Source organism: Cannabis sativa, chromosome 8, assembly GCF_029168945.1.
Source record: "Cannabis sativa cultivar Pink pepper isolate KNU-18-1 chromosome 8, ASM2916894v1, whole genome shotgun sequence".
Classification (NCBI taxonomy): domain Eukaryota; kingdom Viridiplantae; phylum Streptophyta; class Magnoliopsida; order Rosales; family Cannabaceae; genus Cannabis; species Cannabis sativa.
In genome coordinates, this window is record NC_083608.1 from 29506139 (window position 1) to 29522639 (window position 16501).

Consider the following 16501-nt stretch of genomic DNA (forward strand, 5'->3'; position numbering starts at 1 on the left):
CTGCTACAGAAAGGAATCAAGGGTTAGAGATCTGAGTGGAAGGAGACATTTATTCCGCTGCATCAATGTAAGGTTTTCTTAACTTTATATGTGTTTATTTTATCGTTTTAGAAAGTTCATATTTAGGATGTTAATAAACATACTTGTGAGTAGATCTAAGATCCTGGTAAAATAATTCCCAACACTGCGTACATTATGTCTGGTCTTGTAGCAGTTAGATATAGTAGGCTGCCAATTAGACTTCAAAATTTTGATTCATCAGCTTTCGATGAGCCATATTCTTTCTTGAGAGCTTTGTTGTTGTCTAATGGAGTTGATACAGTCTTGCATCCTTCCATTTTGAATTTCTTTAATAGTGTCTCTGTATACTTCTTTTGTGAGATAAAGATCCCATCTTCTTTTTGAGTTATTTCGATCTCGAGAAAGTAGTGCATTAATTCCAGGTCAGTCATCTCAAAATTTTTTATCATGTCTTCTTTAAACTTCTTTATCATCTTCTCATTATTGCCTGTGTAGATGAGATCATCAACGCATAAAGAGACAATTAGTGTATCATTCGTACCTTGAGTTTTGATGTAAAGAGCTGGCTCACTCTTGCTCCTCCTAAATCCTTGCTCGGTAAAGTAGCTGTCAATTCTGTTATACTAGGCTCACGGAGCTTGCTTTAGGCCATATAAAGCCTTTTTCAATCTAAGAACTTTATCTTCTTGTCCTTGTACCACCAACCCTTGAGGTTGCTCTACATAGATTTCTTCTTCAAGATAACCATTTAGGAATGCTAACTTCACATCGAGTTGAAAAATCTTCCATTTCTTCAGTGCGGCTAGAGCTATTAAAGCCCTAATAGTATCGAGACGTGCAACTGGAGCAAATGTTTCGTTGTAGTCACCTCCGTATTGTTGTGAGTATCCTTTCGCAACTAACCTTGCTTTGTGTTTTTGGATAGAGCCATCTGCGTTGAGCTTTGTCTTATAGACCCACTTGACTCCTATTGTATCTTTGTCTTGTGGACGATCTACAAGCTCCCAAGTCTCATTCTTCACAATCATCTTTATCTCTTACTTCATAGCTTTTCTCCATACTTCTTGTTTATGAGCTGCTTCAAAGCTTTCTGGCTCCATAAGTACTAAGTTGCATGTCTCGTAGATTTCTGATAGTGGTCTTGTTCGCCTTACTGGTGAGTCTGGCAGAGATTCTATGACTTGTGCAGGTTCTTGTGTTGTTGGTTTAGTAAGAACTTCATTTTGATCAGTTTCTTGTCTTGGCCGTAGAGGAATATTGACTGTCTTTCTTTCAACTTCTTGTGTCTCCCAGTTGTATGCAGCATCTTCGTCAAATTTTACGTCTCGACTGATTATTAGCTTGTTTGTTTCTAAGCTATAGACTCGATAACCTTTTGATTGAGTACTATCGCCTAAGAAGATTCCTTTCTCAGTCTTCTCATCAAGCTTGCCTCTTTTCTCTTTTGGAATGTGACTATAGCATATGCAGCCGAAGACTTTGAGATGCTTTGCTGATGGCTTACGTCCGCTCCAAGCTTCGATCAGTGTCTTATTCTGCACGGCTTTGGTTGGACATCGATTGAGCAAGTAGACTGCAGTGCTTACTACTTCTGCCCAAAATCGTTTTGGGAGACCTTTCTCTAGCAGCATGGCTCTTGCTGCCTCCATAACAGTCTCGTTATTCCTTTCAGATACGTCGTTTTGTTCTGGTGCGTATCCAACAGTTAGTTGGTGCTCCATGCCTTCATCTTCACAAAACTTATTAAATTCATTAGAAGTGTATTCTTTGCCTCTATCACTTCTAATTGTCTTGATGTAGTGACCGCTTTGTTTTTCGACACGAGATTTGAATTTTTTGAAAATATCAAAAACTTGCGACTTTTGTTGCATAAAATAAACCCATGTCATTCTAGTAAAGTCATCAATGAAGAGAATGAAGTACCTATTTTGGTCATTTGATGGAGTGCGCATTGCCCCACAAACATCTTTATGGACCAGCTCCAGTGGCTTTTTGGCTCTCCAAGTTTTGTCAGATGGAAAAGGTTGTCGGTGTTGTTTCTTGAGCATGCATCATTTGCAGACTGTGTTGATCTCCTTAATTGTTTGGAGGTCTCGCATCATATTCTTCTGCTTAAGAATCTTTAGCCCATGGAAGTTGAGGTGACCAAACCTTCTATGCCATAACCATGACTCATCTGTTTGCGCTTGCATTGCCACATTGCTTGCATGTTTCCATTGCATGGGAAAGCATCTGTTTTCTTTCATTTTTACCTTTGTAATTTGAAAGGATTTATCTTGCTTATCATAGATTGTGCAAGAATCTCTTTCAAAATGCAAAGAGTACCCTTTTTCAATCATTTGACCTACGCTAAGTAGGTTTTGATCAATGTTGGGTACCAAGAGTACATCCTTGATGTATCTCTTGCCTTTTTTAGTGTCAATGGCAATGGTGTCTTTGCCGACTGCTTCCATGAAGTCACCATTACCGATTTTGACTTTAGTCTTGGATCCATCAAGACTACAAAAGATGCTTTCGTTTTTCGTCATGTGGTTACTGCAACTACTATCAAGATACCAAGTATCTTTTTCTTCTTCTGATGCAGCTTGGCAGACATAGAAGAGAGTACTTTCATCATTTTTCTCTTCGGAAAAATTAGCTTGATGGGATTTCTTTAAACGACAAGTTTTTTCAGTGTGGCCAAATTTTTTACACTTTTGGCACTATGGCTTTCCTTTAAACTAGTAGTCTTTCTCCAAGTGACTTTTTTTTTTTACAAATGCCACATGGTTTGAGAATAAATTTGTATTGGTTTAGATTTGGAATAGGCGGATATGTGGTTAATGGTTTGTTGTGGTAATGTAGTGAAGTAGTGATGTTGATGAGTAGTTGTTGATTTAGTATATGAAATGAGTTTGGCTTAGAAGAGAGGGTTGTTTGAGAAAGTAGTAAACTTTTATTGATAGTTTGGAACTTTAATTTTTTGGTGTTGGTTTAGCTCCTCAACCCAAACTTGGTATTTATAAGGAGTTGATACTACAGCTTTCTAGATTTTTCTTATTTTGAATTACAATTTAACTTTCTAAGATATTCTATAATTTTCTAAGTTTCTTAGCTTACAAATATAGTTTCTAGGTAATTCTAGTTTTCTCTAATTTTCTTAGCTTTGTGTAGTTAATACTAAAATTTTCTAGATAAAAAAAGTGTAGAAATGTGTAGCACTTTTCATTAAATTTCTACTAATTTATACTTATAAAATAGTTTGTTTTTTTTCTCTTTCTTTGAATTAGTTCCACGAATGGATAAATAGTTAAATTTTGTCATCAATCAATTTAGAATATTGTTTTTTAACAATGGCAATTGCCCACCTCATGAGCATGACCCATATCTACACCCACAAATTCTAAGGCTCTCTATTCTCCTTCCTCTCAAAAATAAATAAATAAATAAATATATAAACTAAAGAAAAAGCATTCGTTTGATTACACTCTCCTTCTCCAAACAATGTTTTCTAAACTGGCTCAGATCGTTCTATATATGGTGTGCCACCATTGAAAGAAAAACCTTCTGTTTTCTCCCCTTTCATACGTAAAAAAGAAACAACTAAGAAAACTTATTGTCACATTCTTGATCTTAAGGTTCCCATTATATATTTGTTCTAAGACTTAGGATTCTTCTTTTATTTTTTCCATTCTTTGTTTTCTGAGTCCATGACTATGGCTTCCGTGAGTGCGACCAACCCAATTCAGTCCCCCGTCCGTACGTCTCGAATTTCTTCGCTTTACTTGTCACCCATTAAGATTTCACCTACCTCTGTTGCTCTTAAGTCTCGATCAGTGGCCTCTAGAGCCTCAGCCGTCGCAGGCTTGGCATTTTCGCCTTTGCCGGACAATGTCATAAGTCGCAAGAATAAGAGTCCCCCGGATAATTTGTCTATCAAGTTTTTGGGATTTTTGGCATTGAATCAACGTCTGAGACGTCGAGGTTCTACTGAATTCCCTCTTGTAACGGCCGCAGCTGCCGGTGCCGACGGTCGTGAAGTTTCCGACAAGTATGACTCTCATCCCCTCAAATAAATAAATATTAATTATGGACATTAAATTTGGGAGAATTGCTGCTCATCACGATCCTGTTAATGTTTAGAGTACTGCTTTTAGCTGCTAGTGTTGTGAATACTTAACAATATTACTAAATTAAAAATATGTGACCAATAGCATAATACTAGTTATTACTGGTATCTTTTAGCATTTTCCAATATAGAATTGGTAACCGTTTACTAAACCCCCAGCTGATGCTGGACAAACTTGGCAGCCTAATCATAATGTCCTAAATTGTTCACATTCCATCCAATGCAGGCCTAAGAGCTTTGGAGAGAGATTTCCTTTCCTCATCACTGGCTTTTTCTTTTTCATGTGGTAAGAATCTATTATATTTCCTATTTTATTCACTTCAAGATAACCTTACTTATTCCATTCACTGATCATTAAACCATTTTGGTAGCTGAATTGTCTCTAATCACTAATGTGTTTTCATTTCAGGTACTTCTTAAATGTCATCTTCAACATACTGAACAAGAAGGTTTATAACTACTTCCCATATCCATAGTAAGTCAACTCTTCCAAAATGACTTATCTTTATTCCATACATTAACTTTTGAGTACATCACATTAGTATTGACAACTATTAATAGTTTAATGCCTGAATTTTATTAGATGTAGTCAGTTCATTAGTTAGTTAATTAGTTCGGTTTTCATTGACTCATTTCTGTTAATTAGATAGTTATCCCCATAACCACTTGTAACCTTTTTCACTCCTATTGAAAGTCCTTTTCTCTTCTTCTTGTAATATACAAATTACAAATCAATAACTTCTCTTTTCTCTGCTTTTCGTAACAACTTCTCTTATGATATTCCCACTTTGTAGCTTTGTCTCAGTTATACATCTCCTAGTTGGAGTGGTTTACTGTCTCGTTTCATGGACTGTTGGATTACCTAAGCGTGCAGTAAGTTTCAGTTTTTCTGCATTTGACATGATCTATTTCGATCAAAGAGAAACTATGTTGTTTGAATTGAATTGGCTTGTTTGTTCTTGGTATTTGCAGCCTATTGATAAGGAGCTGTTGTTAGTATTGACTCCGGTCGCATTCTGTCACGCCCTTGGACATGTCATGTCCAATGTATCATTTGCAGCCGTGGCCGTCTCTTTCACGCATACAATTAAAGGTACAACATTTGACATTTGTTTGTGTTCATTTCCAGTGATGCGTCGAAAAAGGCTGCTTGCAAGTGTTTTTTTCAATACATTAATGGTTGCTGTGTTGTGGCTTAGATAGTTAGATGGCATGTCTTATGGCAGATATCATTATTTGTTGATTCATAATTTCAACAAAATTTGTACTTTCATAATTTCAAATGATGAATTGGTAGCTATAGCTGATCTAAAAGTAACATATCTGCAAATATGAAGAACGAATTTGGAGCCTCCAGGATTTTGTTTGGGAGAGGATGAAGTTTAAAGTGATGGTTTCTTTCACTCAGAATTATAATATTTATGATGGTGTGTGCAAATGTTAAGACATTTGTTTTATGTTTTTCAACAGCGCTGGAGCCATTCTTTAATGCTGCTGCTTCGCAATTTGTTTTGGGCTATCAAATCCCCCTGTCATTATGGCTATCATTGGCTCCTGTTGTTATTGGTAACCTCTTAACCCTGAAATATTTCCTATATAAATACAGCTGTATATGTCTTTGTTTTGGTTCAAATTTCCCAGAAACTATAACTTCCAAAGATGGAAGGTTCTTGTACTGGTTGTTGGTCTTTGTTCTTCTCTCCAAATGAATATTGGTCTTCACTTCTTTTCTCTTAAAAGATTACTTCTCTGACAAAAAGTAGAATGGAACCACTGGGTGTACATGCAAAAATCACTCCAATACTTATTCCAAATCAAGCTCTTTTTCTCTTTCTACAATTTTAAAAGAGTAATTATTGAATGGAAAGAAGTTGTCTACAAAAGTATTACCTTCCTCTATTTGTAGAAAAATGAGAAGAGAGTAGGAGAGTTAGGATAAGAACTTATAGGGAGTGTTTGGTGTATGGTTTCTAGTTGATGGACTTTATTTGAGAGGGGTTGAGATTATGACAATCTCAAACTCGAGTGTTTAAAGAGTTTGAGAATACTCCGAAAATAAACTAAAAATGAGAGCCACACACACATAACCTTTCTACTAAAATCACTACAAACATAAGTTTGGTTTTATATTTCTATTTTAGAAAATTCGTACCCCATAACAAACATCCCCATAGTGATTGGTCCACGTGGCAAGCTTCCCCTTCCCACTCCTTTTTAGGAATGTTGTGTTATAGATCAACACACTCAAGAACAATGATCAATGAAGCCAGCAAGAACATAGAGGAGTTGAGGAGATGAAATTGGATTTTAACCATCAAAACTGAATCAAACAATAAAAACACAAATCAGAATTCAATGAATGAAGTTGAATGAAATCCTTTATTGCTTTGATCAAAAGGGAGTACATTACACAGAGAGAGAGACAGAGAGAGGGAGAGAGAGAGAGAGAAAGGGAGGGAGAGAGAGAGAGAGAGAAAGAGAGAGAGAGAGAGAGAGAGAGAGAGAACTCAGAACAATTACAAAATCAATCTCACTTGCCATTTAGGAACAGATCTCCTAACAAACGAGACAGTTTATGCCACATCAGTATAAGTGGCTGAATTACACCACAAGTAATAAATACTTCTTCCACTTTTTAACTCCCAACAACTCAAAAAGGTGTGTTTCTTGTATTTATAGTTAAATATCAATTTGGGTAATGAATTCAACTTCTTTTTAAGGAACCGTATCAAAGACAAAGTAATTCATTTCAGTGACTAATTTTACAATCCTGCAAATTAAGTATGTTCTTTACTCTCTCTGTATGTTCCATCCAACTGACTTGTAACTGTATTTTTTTGTGTTAGGTGTATCAATGGCATCACTGACTGAACTTTCTTTCAACTGGACTGGCTTTGTCAGTGCAATGATTTCAAACATTGCATTCACTTACAGAAGTATCTATTCAAAGAAAGCAATGGTAAGATCTCTACCAAAATGGAATTTAGTTACTTCTCTAATCATGAGTGACGGCTGCTATTACTATTCAAGTTGGTTTATGTTTTAATTTTACTTTCCATTTTCTTCTCAACAGACAGAAATGGACAGTACTAATGTGTATGCTTATATTTCCATCATTGCCCTCTTCGTTTGCATTCCACCAGCTTTAATAGTGAGTCTACTTCTTCTCTCGGAGACATGTACAAGCTAAGTAAGGTATTGACATTATCTGGTTTGGATGATAATTTGGTTTGATTGGATCGGATTGGATTGGATTTCAGATTGAGGGACCCAAATTGTTGCAACATGGTTTCAAAGATGCTATTGCCCAAGTGGGGCTCTACAAATTTATGTCAGACTTATTCTTGATTGGGTTGTTCTATCATCTATACAATCAGGTATATATGTTAATAATAATATGAATTTGTTATTCTAACTCAGTCATAGGATTGGATAATGTTTGGTATGTGGTAATAAATTGCAGCTTGCTACCAACACCCTGGAAAGAGTGGCACCATTAACACATGCAGTTGGAAATGTGTTGAAGCGAGTGTTCGTGATTGGGTTCTCCATTATAGTGTTCGGTAAGCAAGCATCTGCTCTCATTTGGAATCCATATTCATTTTCTTTGAGTTTTTATTACTTATTAGTTTATGTATATCTGACTTTGATATTGATCAATATGATTATATTACATGATTTGGTAACAATGGCAGGCAACAAGATCTCCACGCAGACTGGTATTGGTACTGCCATAGCAATAGCTGGTGTGGCTATGTATTCCTTGATAAAGGCAAAAATGGAGGAAGAGAAAAGGGGAAGGTAATTGAACATTTTATTTATCAGAGATTGTGATTACTTGATGTAAGATGATGACACGCATATCATTACTCTATCCGTATTACATTTCAATTCAAAGGATTTGCAAGGATATTACTATTATTAGTATTGTTGTTATTGTTATTATTATTCTGTAGAAATAAAGATCAAGAGTAGAATAATAAATTAAAATCATGTTTAGAAAATGTTATTGTTGGAATGAATGATGACAATAATCGTTGCTCATCAGAGCATGTCAGGGTTTGGAATACCTGGTTAAACACCTATCGTAGGTTGACAGGAGCAAGAGTGATATCTGACCTTTTATTAGTTCTCTCTTCTATTAGAGAAAATATGTTCTAATAGTTACTACTGTTGTATGCTTTTTTTTCTTCTAATTATTCCAACAACTATAATAAAAACTTAATACTTTAAAGGACGATTATTTTATTTTTATTTTTATTTTAGATTACAATGAAATTAGGGAAAAAAAAACAGAAAAATACAAAACAGGAAAAAAAATTACAAAAATACTATGGGCCGGCCCATTAAATATTTATACAGTCCACATACAAATATTTATAAAAATATCACATGCACTATGCCTTCAGCTGTACAGAGCGAACGATGAAGATAAACATACCTCGATCGTTTCAAAACCGCAAAACAACCAAAATGAAACCAAAACAAGGAAAATACAACCATTAATTCTAGCGAAATCAACTGGAAAAGAAGACCTGCAATGATCTAAACAGAAAATGACGAAAAAAAAATTTAGAAAAACTGTGAAGAAACTGAAATTACACATTTGTTTTCTGTTTTATTCGATCAAAACAACTTCCCCTAATATCGAAATCCAGATTCATGAAATGTTGATTTGTAACAAACAGATCTGGAGCTCCCACCAAATCCAAAACAATGTATGATGTGAAATTTTTTTAAAAAACCTCATGAATAATACATTTACGTTATATACAGTTGCATTTTGATTGATTACTGGTTTCCAATATAAATATATTTTTTTAAAAACACAATAAGAAGAGTAAATTCGAATTAAGGTACAACCAGTTACATATAAGTCTGTTTATTTTTTTGTTTTGGTTGCCTTATAGTTGCATTATCGTTTTATGATAGTTTATATATTTTGCAGGAATTTAATTTGACGGGGACTAAGAAATAGTAGTTATACATAGTAAGTTTTGTGCAAATAGTTGCATATTAGTTTTATAATGAAATAACATATGCAAGTAGCAAAACTATAATAAAACTACAAAACAACTGTATACAAACTTAAATACAGGAAAAACTCTTTGAACATCAACATCCATGATAAATCTTATTGTTACCTATTGATGATATAAAAATGGACAGGAAATAACTAGATAAAAAACATATTAAAAAAAATACATACAAAAGGTGTTTAGGGTTTAGGGTTTAGGGTTTAGGGTTTAGGGTTTAGGGTTAAAACTATGAAAAAACTATTACAAAATGAGAAATCAATAAACACAAAACCCACAAAAGTTGAATATGAAAAAATTTCAAAAATGGGGGAAAACCAAAAAGAAACCGAAAACAAACCTGCGATCGAAGAGGAGCACCATCCTAATCATTTTTTTGAGTAGGAGCATGAGAAATTTTTTCATGGGCAGCAACCTTTGATTCTTTTTAGGAGGAGCTCGCTCACGTTTCGACAATTGAGGAGCAAAATCAGAGTCATCGTCTTGAACAACACGACGTTTGCCCTTATTCCTATTAGCTACAGATTTCAATCCCATTTTAGAACTTTTCTTTGGCACAGGGGAAGGAGAAGAGTTCAGCTATGGAGGTTTTATTTTTTTTTTAAAAAAAAAAAACTGAAAAGAAATTGAAAATAATAATAAAAAAAAAGAGAAAAAGAGAGGGAAATGATGTAAGGTATGATTGATATAAGTCATCAATGGAGATTACAAGATATTTTAAAAAAAAAAACTAAAAAAAAATGAAAAATCAAAAGAAAAAATGAAAAAAAAAAAAAGAGAGGAAAGTGATTGATGGTTGATTGAAGAGGGATGAGAGAGATGCACTCTCATATGCATGAGGGAGTGTGCATGTGGTATATATGTAAGAAAATAAAGAGAAAAGATAAAAATGTTATGGTATATATGTAAGTATTTGTGTAATAAAAATTCCATTTTATATTTTTGGTGTAAAAATTTCATGAAATTAAAATGAGCTGCTCCATTAGCGCCTCTCCAAGTATGTCAGAAATTAATACAATGGATGAACCAACAATAGATTTTGATAGCACCAATCACAGTGCCAGAGTCTCTAAAACAAAGCTCCCTATTGTGTAAAACATCAGCTTACAGTCAGACCAGACTTTAAGTTGGCAAACATACAATAATAAAATTTTAGTGCACCCCTATCTATTTTGGTATTTGAGATAATATCAATTTCTTGTCATGGTGTCTAGGTTATAGTTATTTAAGACATTCGTTAAAATTTTGAAAAATTTAAAAAATTTGACATGCTATTTCATAAACGTATAAATTAAAAGAATCTTACATTTTGGCTTGTTAATATTTTTTTTTTTTTTTGAATCTTTTAAAATTTTGCAGGATGCTTTAATTAACAACAATATAGACTACTATGAAAAAAAAATTAGACTCAAAAATTCTCTCATATGCCGAAATAGATAGGGGTGTATCGGTAGACCCCTTTTAGGGGTGCATTGTTAAAGTATCCAAAACTATTTTTTTCCCAAATTTTGTCACTTATATGATTGTACTCCGATAGTATTAGTATTGTCAAAAATGCCCCCTTAACTTTATCCGTCAGTAAAAATTAAAATTTTTGTTAAAGAATAAAATTATTTTACTCCTTAAATTTTGTCATTTATATGATTGTGTCTCTCATAATATTGGTATTGTTAAGAATGATTCTTTAACTTTATCAATTAAAAAAATCAAGACTTGTATTAAATTTTTGTAATTGTTTAGCGACTTAAAAAATAAAAAAAGTAAATAATGTTTATTAAAAGGTACAATCAAACTAATTTCAAACTAATTTATAATGAAAATCTCATTTTAATGGAAAAATTACATTTATAAACTAAACTTATAAAAAAAAAAACTTGAAACTAATTTGATTACTAAAGAAAAAAAAGGTTAAAACATAAAATATATTAAAGATTAAATCAAAATAAAATTTTGTAAAATTTATTTTTATTTTGTTTACTTAGGTAAAAATTTAAATTAAACAATATAATATCACATTCGCAAGATAATTGAGAAAAATAAAAAAAAATGTAGCATAATACTAATTTCATATAAGTATAGGGAGCATGATTTTTTAGTGACAAAGTTAAAGGGGCAAAAATAGTTTTTTATTGAAGATTCAAAGTTTGAGTCATAGTCATAGAAATAACTTTCTATAGCTTCTGAGTATGCACATTAAACGCTCTACTTTATTCTTTATAATACATTACAAAAACGTTCTATTTTCTTCATTTTACATCAAATTTTTACATTAGATCACTCTCATCAGCTTCTCTACTCTGTCCTTCAAAATTTTTTATTTCACATCATACTACAGTACACCATACATTAGTTTTTTTTAAAAAAAAAAAAAAATACATCGCCAGAACTCTATTTTTTTAAAATTTAATATATTTTATTCATTTCAAATATATATTTGTTGACTCAGAAATCTGGACAGAGAGTTCTAAGCCACACATGCTTGCTAGATTCGCGAGAATGAGATATATGTTAAGTATAAATGAGAGACACAATAATTTATAGTGGTTCACTCCCAATATCGTGATAGTAATAGAACTATGTATACTTCGAGTTTTTATTCTCACGAGATGGATTACAAAAAAATGGCTAAGTCTGGATGCTCTAATTTTTAGAGAGCAAAACTAGAGAGAGATGCTCTAACCTCGTGGTTACTTTTCTGAATATGACAAATAAGCTAGAGGAACTCTCCTTTTATAGGTGAATGAGATCCTATTAAATGTGAATAAAATAATCCAAAAATTAGGAAAAAAATACATTTAGGCTATTTTTGACTGTAAATGATGATCTAACAGTGAAAATTAACTTCTGAGATTAATCATCAATTTTTGGGACCCGCAATGAGTAAGTTGTAGCTTAAATTTGTAGCTCTCTTGGATGAATTTTGGAGTCGATAGCTTCAGAATTGCAATTAAGTTGTGAGATATGACTTGATAGCGCATTGAAAGAGCTTCAAAAAACAAGTTGAATCGCGTCAATCGGATCAATATATTGAGGGAGTTATGGCTATTTTACTGAAGGTTGTTCAGGACCCAACGCCTAGGTTGACATCCTAACGCCCAAGTTCACATCCAGCGCCCAGGTTGACATTGACGCTGGTGATGTATTTTTTGATGCCTAAGTGATATTTTGACATCACTTAGTCTATTTTTGTGTTCAGGCGAAGCTGGTCACCAGTTCTCAGAGATGTTATGCGGAAACGGGAGACTCGAAACTACCTAGTTTCTAAGTAAATCACCTTGTCAGAAATGTGAAAATATGAAGTTGTGAATTTGAATGTTTTGACTTCATTGCTATCAGTTATTGTGAAAACTAGACGAACGGCCGAGATGAAATCAGAATCAAATAAGCAGAACCAAACATACCAGGCCATATGTCAATCTGGGCGATGAATGCTCATTTTGGAGCTTTCGAGATGTCATTTTGATATTTTCAAGGCTCTAGAACTTGAAGACAAGATCTCCTACCCCGCTTTTGACCATTTTGGAGAGAATTCTCATAGCAGAATTGGCATTTAAGTGATCGAAACCAGCGTTCATGGTTGATGGTCAACATGGGCACTGGGCTCCATTTTCATGCCCTTGTCATTGTGGTTTTCTCCCCGAGTTTGTTTGTGTCTTCATTATTTCTGATGATGAAAAAAATGTTTGTAATAATTTTTTGAGAAACTGATTGGAAATGGCCCAGGTTGACAATATGTCAACTTGGGCGTTGAGCCGAGTGCCAGGTGTCAACCTGGTTGCTGGGTCTAGTTTTAGGTCACCTGGAAGTTCCGTTTGGTCCCCAGAAATAGATGAATCTTAATCTTTGCTGAAAACAGGGAATATGCCTATAATACTTCTCGGAAAAAATTCTCGAAAGTGGCTTAGGTTGACAAAATGTCAACCTGGGCGTTGGGCTAGCCTCAAGTGTCAACATGAGTGTTGGGCCCTTATTCTGCACCCAGGATGTGTTGTTTTTCCCCAAAATTACACATTTCCCCATTTTTGATGAAGACAAAGAAGGTGTGTGAGCCGAATTTTCGATCTGATGCTTGGAAGTGGTCCAGGTTGGCAGATTGTTAACCTAGGCGCTGGGTTGCCCATGCACTGGGTGTCCGGGTGCTAAAAAATGAGCATTCTCTGAATATGTTTCTAATGCGTCAAATATGTTCGTGGTATGTCTAGTTCATGTCCCAATACAAATTTTGACCCATTTGCACTAAGACGGTCCCAGAATTTGAAACCATAGTTGAGGCCATCAACCTGGGTGCAAGGTGAAACCCTAGGTGCCCAAGTTAACTTTCGATGTGCTGATTTGTGTATTTTTAGCTCCCAAACTTGGACTTGGTTGCTCCATGTCTTCTTTATAGAATACTGAAAGATAGTGAGTTAAAACTATAGGGTAGTGAGTTGAAAATGACTTAACGGAATTCGAACTTCCATTCCAGAGTTTTCGGAGTCAACCTAGGCGCAGGGTTAGGGACCCCTCTCGGGTTGACTGCTATGATTAGGTGTTAGGTTTTATGCCCTAAATAAAACTCCATTTCAATGTAATCTATTTTATTCAACATCAATAAAGAAACAGAAGTATTTTTCATTCATTTGTGTATGTTTTGGCTCACTTTATCAATTGCTTGTCTAATTGATTTATAAATTCATCTTAAACCCTTTTCACATACTTGATCATGTTTATTGTGCTGTCATCACATTGGAAAGTAAACATGACTATGTGAATAAAGTTTCCTAGATTTATCGGACAACCGGGTTTTACTGATATGATAATCTACAACAAGAGTTTACTTGTATTTGGAGAAATACTATGTTCTTTCCAGAACATTGGTTAAAGTAAAGCTCAGGTTGGATGCATGGAGTATGCATCGGAAGGGACCGATATTGAACTTTGAATTAGATTTAATTAAAGTTACCGTAAAATCTATTCAAGTCAATATCGCCAAGTTGATCCTAGATCAAATGATCTTAATCCTGTTATGATTAGGCTCAATCTTGAAAGGCTATTCGTGTTCTTTGATTTGTTAGTTAAGCCTACTTTTAGGTCAGGGTGATACGTACATTTTGGGAACACGGTAGTGCAATTGAGTGGGAGCGCTAGCATAAACATGGAATCTATAGCTTCTATCTGGCAAATAGTAAGCAAAGGATGATTTCCTTCGAGCTTGACCAAACGAAAATAAATGGTGGAGATCTCATTTCACATAAGCTGAAATATCATTTATACGGGGTCAAGTGTTTTAAGGATAAAATACATAGTAGGGTGTTACGGTAATTTAATCCCTTTACTGTGTAGATCATTCATATAGAGGATCATTGATCAAATTAGGATTATAACAATGGATAACTAATGATGTGTCTATATGGTGGAACATATAGAGCATTCTATATACTGAGAGTGCAATTCTAAGTTCTATGCGTGGATTCAACGAAGAATTAATAAGTTAGTGAATTTTAGTGCTAAATTCTTGATCTACTTATTGGAAGCTCAGTTATATAGACCCATGGTCCCCCCACTAGTTGAGATAATATTGTTTGTAAGACTCATGTAATTGGTTTTGATTAATCAATTATAATTCACAAATTAGACTATGTCTATTTGTGATATTTTCACTAAGTAAGGGCGAAATTGTAAAGAAAGAGTTAACAGGGGCATATTTGTTAATTGTGATACTTTGTATGGTGCAATTAATAAATATGATAAATGACAATATTATTTAATAATTATTTATAGTTATTAAATAATTAGAATTGGCATTTAAATGATTGAATTAGGAAATTGGCATTTTGAGAAAATCAGATACAAAAGTGGTAAAATTGCAAAATTGCAAAAATCAAGGCCCAGTCCACCTAGCCTAGGGCCGGCCACTTATGTTATCTTTTTTAAATGATTTTTTCATTATTTTAATGCCATATAATTCAAATCAAACCCTAGAAGGAATGCTATAAATAGATAGTGAAGGCTTCAGGAAAATTACACTTTCTGAATCAGAAAAACCTGAGCCTCCACTCTCTTCTCTAGCCGCCACTCTCTCTCTCTTTTCTTCCTCAAAATTTCGAACCTCTCTTAGTGATTAGAGTAGTGCCCACACACATCAAGCAATACCTCAATCATAGTGAGGAAGATTGTGAAGAAAGATCAACAGCAAAGGAGATTCAGCATCAAGGATTCAGAGAAGAAGATCCAGGTTCAGATCTTGATAATACTCTGCTACAGAAAGGAATCAAGGGTTAGAGATCTGAACGGAAGGAGTCATTATAATTCCGCTGCACCCAATGTAAGGTTTCTTAAACTTTATATGTGTTTAATTTATCGTTTTAGAAAATTCATATTTAGGATGTTAATAAACATACTTGTGAGTAGATCTAAGATCCTGGTAAAATAATTTCCAACAACTGGCCTCAGAGCCATGGTAATTGATTTACTTACATGAAATTTGGACTTTAAAACGATTGTTTGTATGTTCTTTGGATGGTATCATGTTGTATTGAGTGTTATTTGATGAATGATTGATGTTTGTTAAATTTTCGTGATAAATAATTGTGATTTCGATTCTGTAATTATTTTTATTGGATAGTATGGAAAAAATTAAGCAAGTTAGCCTTTTACAGAACTCAATTTGGATTTTATTTGAATTAGTTATGATTTTTTGAAGATTTGACAAAATCGGAAATTTTGTCTTTGAAATTTTACGATCATGCAGAACTGTCCGTACAGTTTCGGTTTTTTCCCTTTTTCTTCAATTTTTCATACCTTTTCATGGAATTAACTTCCAAATTTTTGTATGGTTTTGTATATATACTAATACTATTCCTAATTCAATTCTAATTATCATTTTGAATTAATTTTATTTTTAAATTAATTCAAGATATTAGTGTAATTTGAATTCGAATAGAATTAGTATTTATCTTTTTGCTTAAAAACCTATCTTATTTTTAAATTTGATTATATTTTTTTAAATTTAAGGTCAGATTTTATAAATATTTTAAAAGATATTTTGACCTTATTTAAAATAAGATATTTATAATCATGTAATTTTAAATAGATATAAGATAAAAAGTAGGTTTAATTTTTTAAATTTTTTTTTAAATTTTCGAAATTTTTTTTAATTCCGAAATTATTTTTTTTCGAATATTAAATTTTTATTTAATTATTTATTTATTCGAAATTTATTATAAAAAAAAAAAAAAAAAAAAATTAAATAAATCCTACTTCCAACTATCCAAATTAACCCCTGTTGCAGGAGTATGTGTTTTAACTTATGTGTAAGTTTTCAAAACCTATTATTACTTGATTGCAAATAGCCATG

General features: G+C 33.4%; 1 protein-coding gene across 1 annotated transcript; it reads left to right on the forward strand.

Annotated features, from left to right (window-relative positions):
* Nucleotides 1-3052: 3052 nt before the first annotated feature.
* LOC133028918 (triose phosphate/phosphate translocator TPT, chloroplastic-like) lies at nucleotides 3053-8119 on the forward strand. The gene is made up of 11 exons (XM_030626734.2): nucleotides 3053-4051; nucleotides 4356-4415; nucleotides 4539-4604; nucleotides 4924-5002; nucleotides 5102-5222; nucleotides 5600-5695; nucleotides 6976-7088; nucleotides 7203-7280; nucleotides 7390-7506; nucleotides 7593-7692; nucleotides 7825-8119. The coding sequence occupies exons 1-11, from the start codon at nucleotides 3711-3713 to the stop codon at nucleotides 7932-7934; spliced, it is 1281 nt and encodes a 426-aa protein (XP_030482594.2). The 5' UTR covers nucleotides 3053-3710; the 3' UTR covers nucleotides 7935-8119.
* Nucleotides 8120-16501: the final 8382 nt, after the last annotated feature.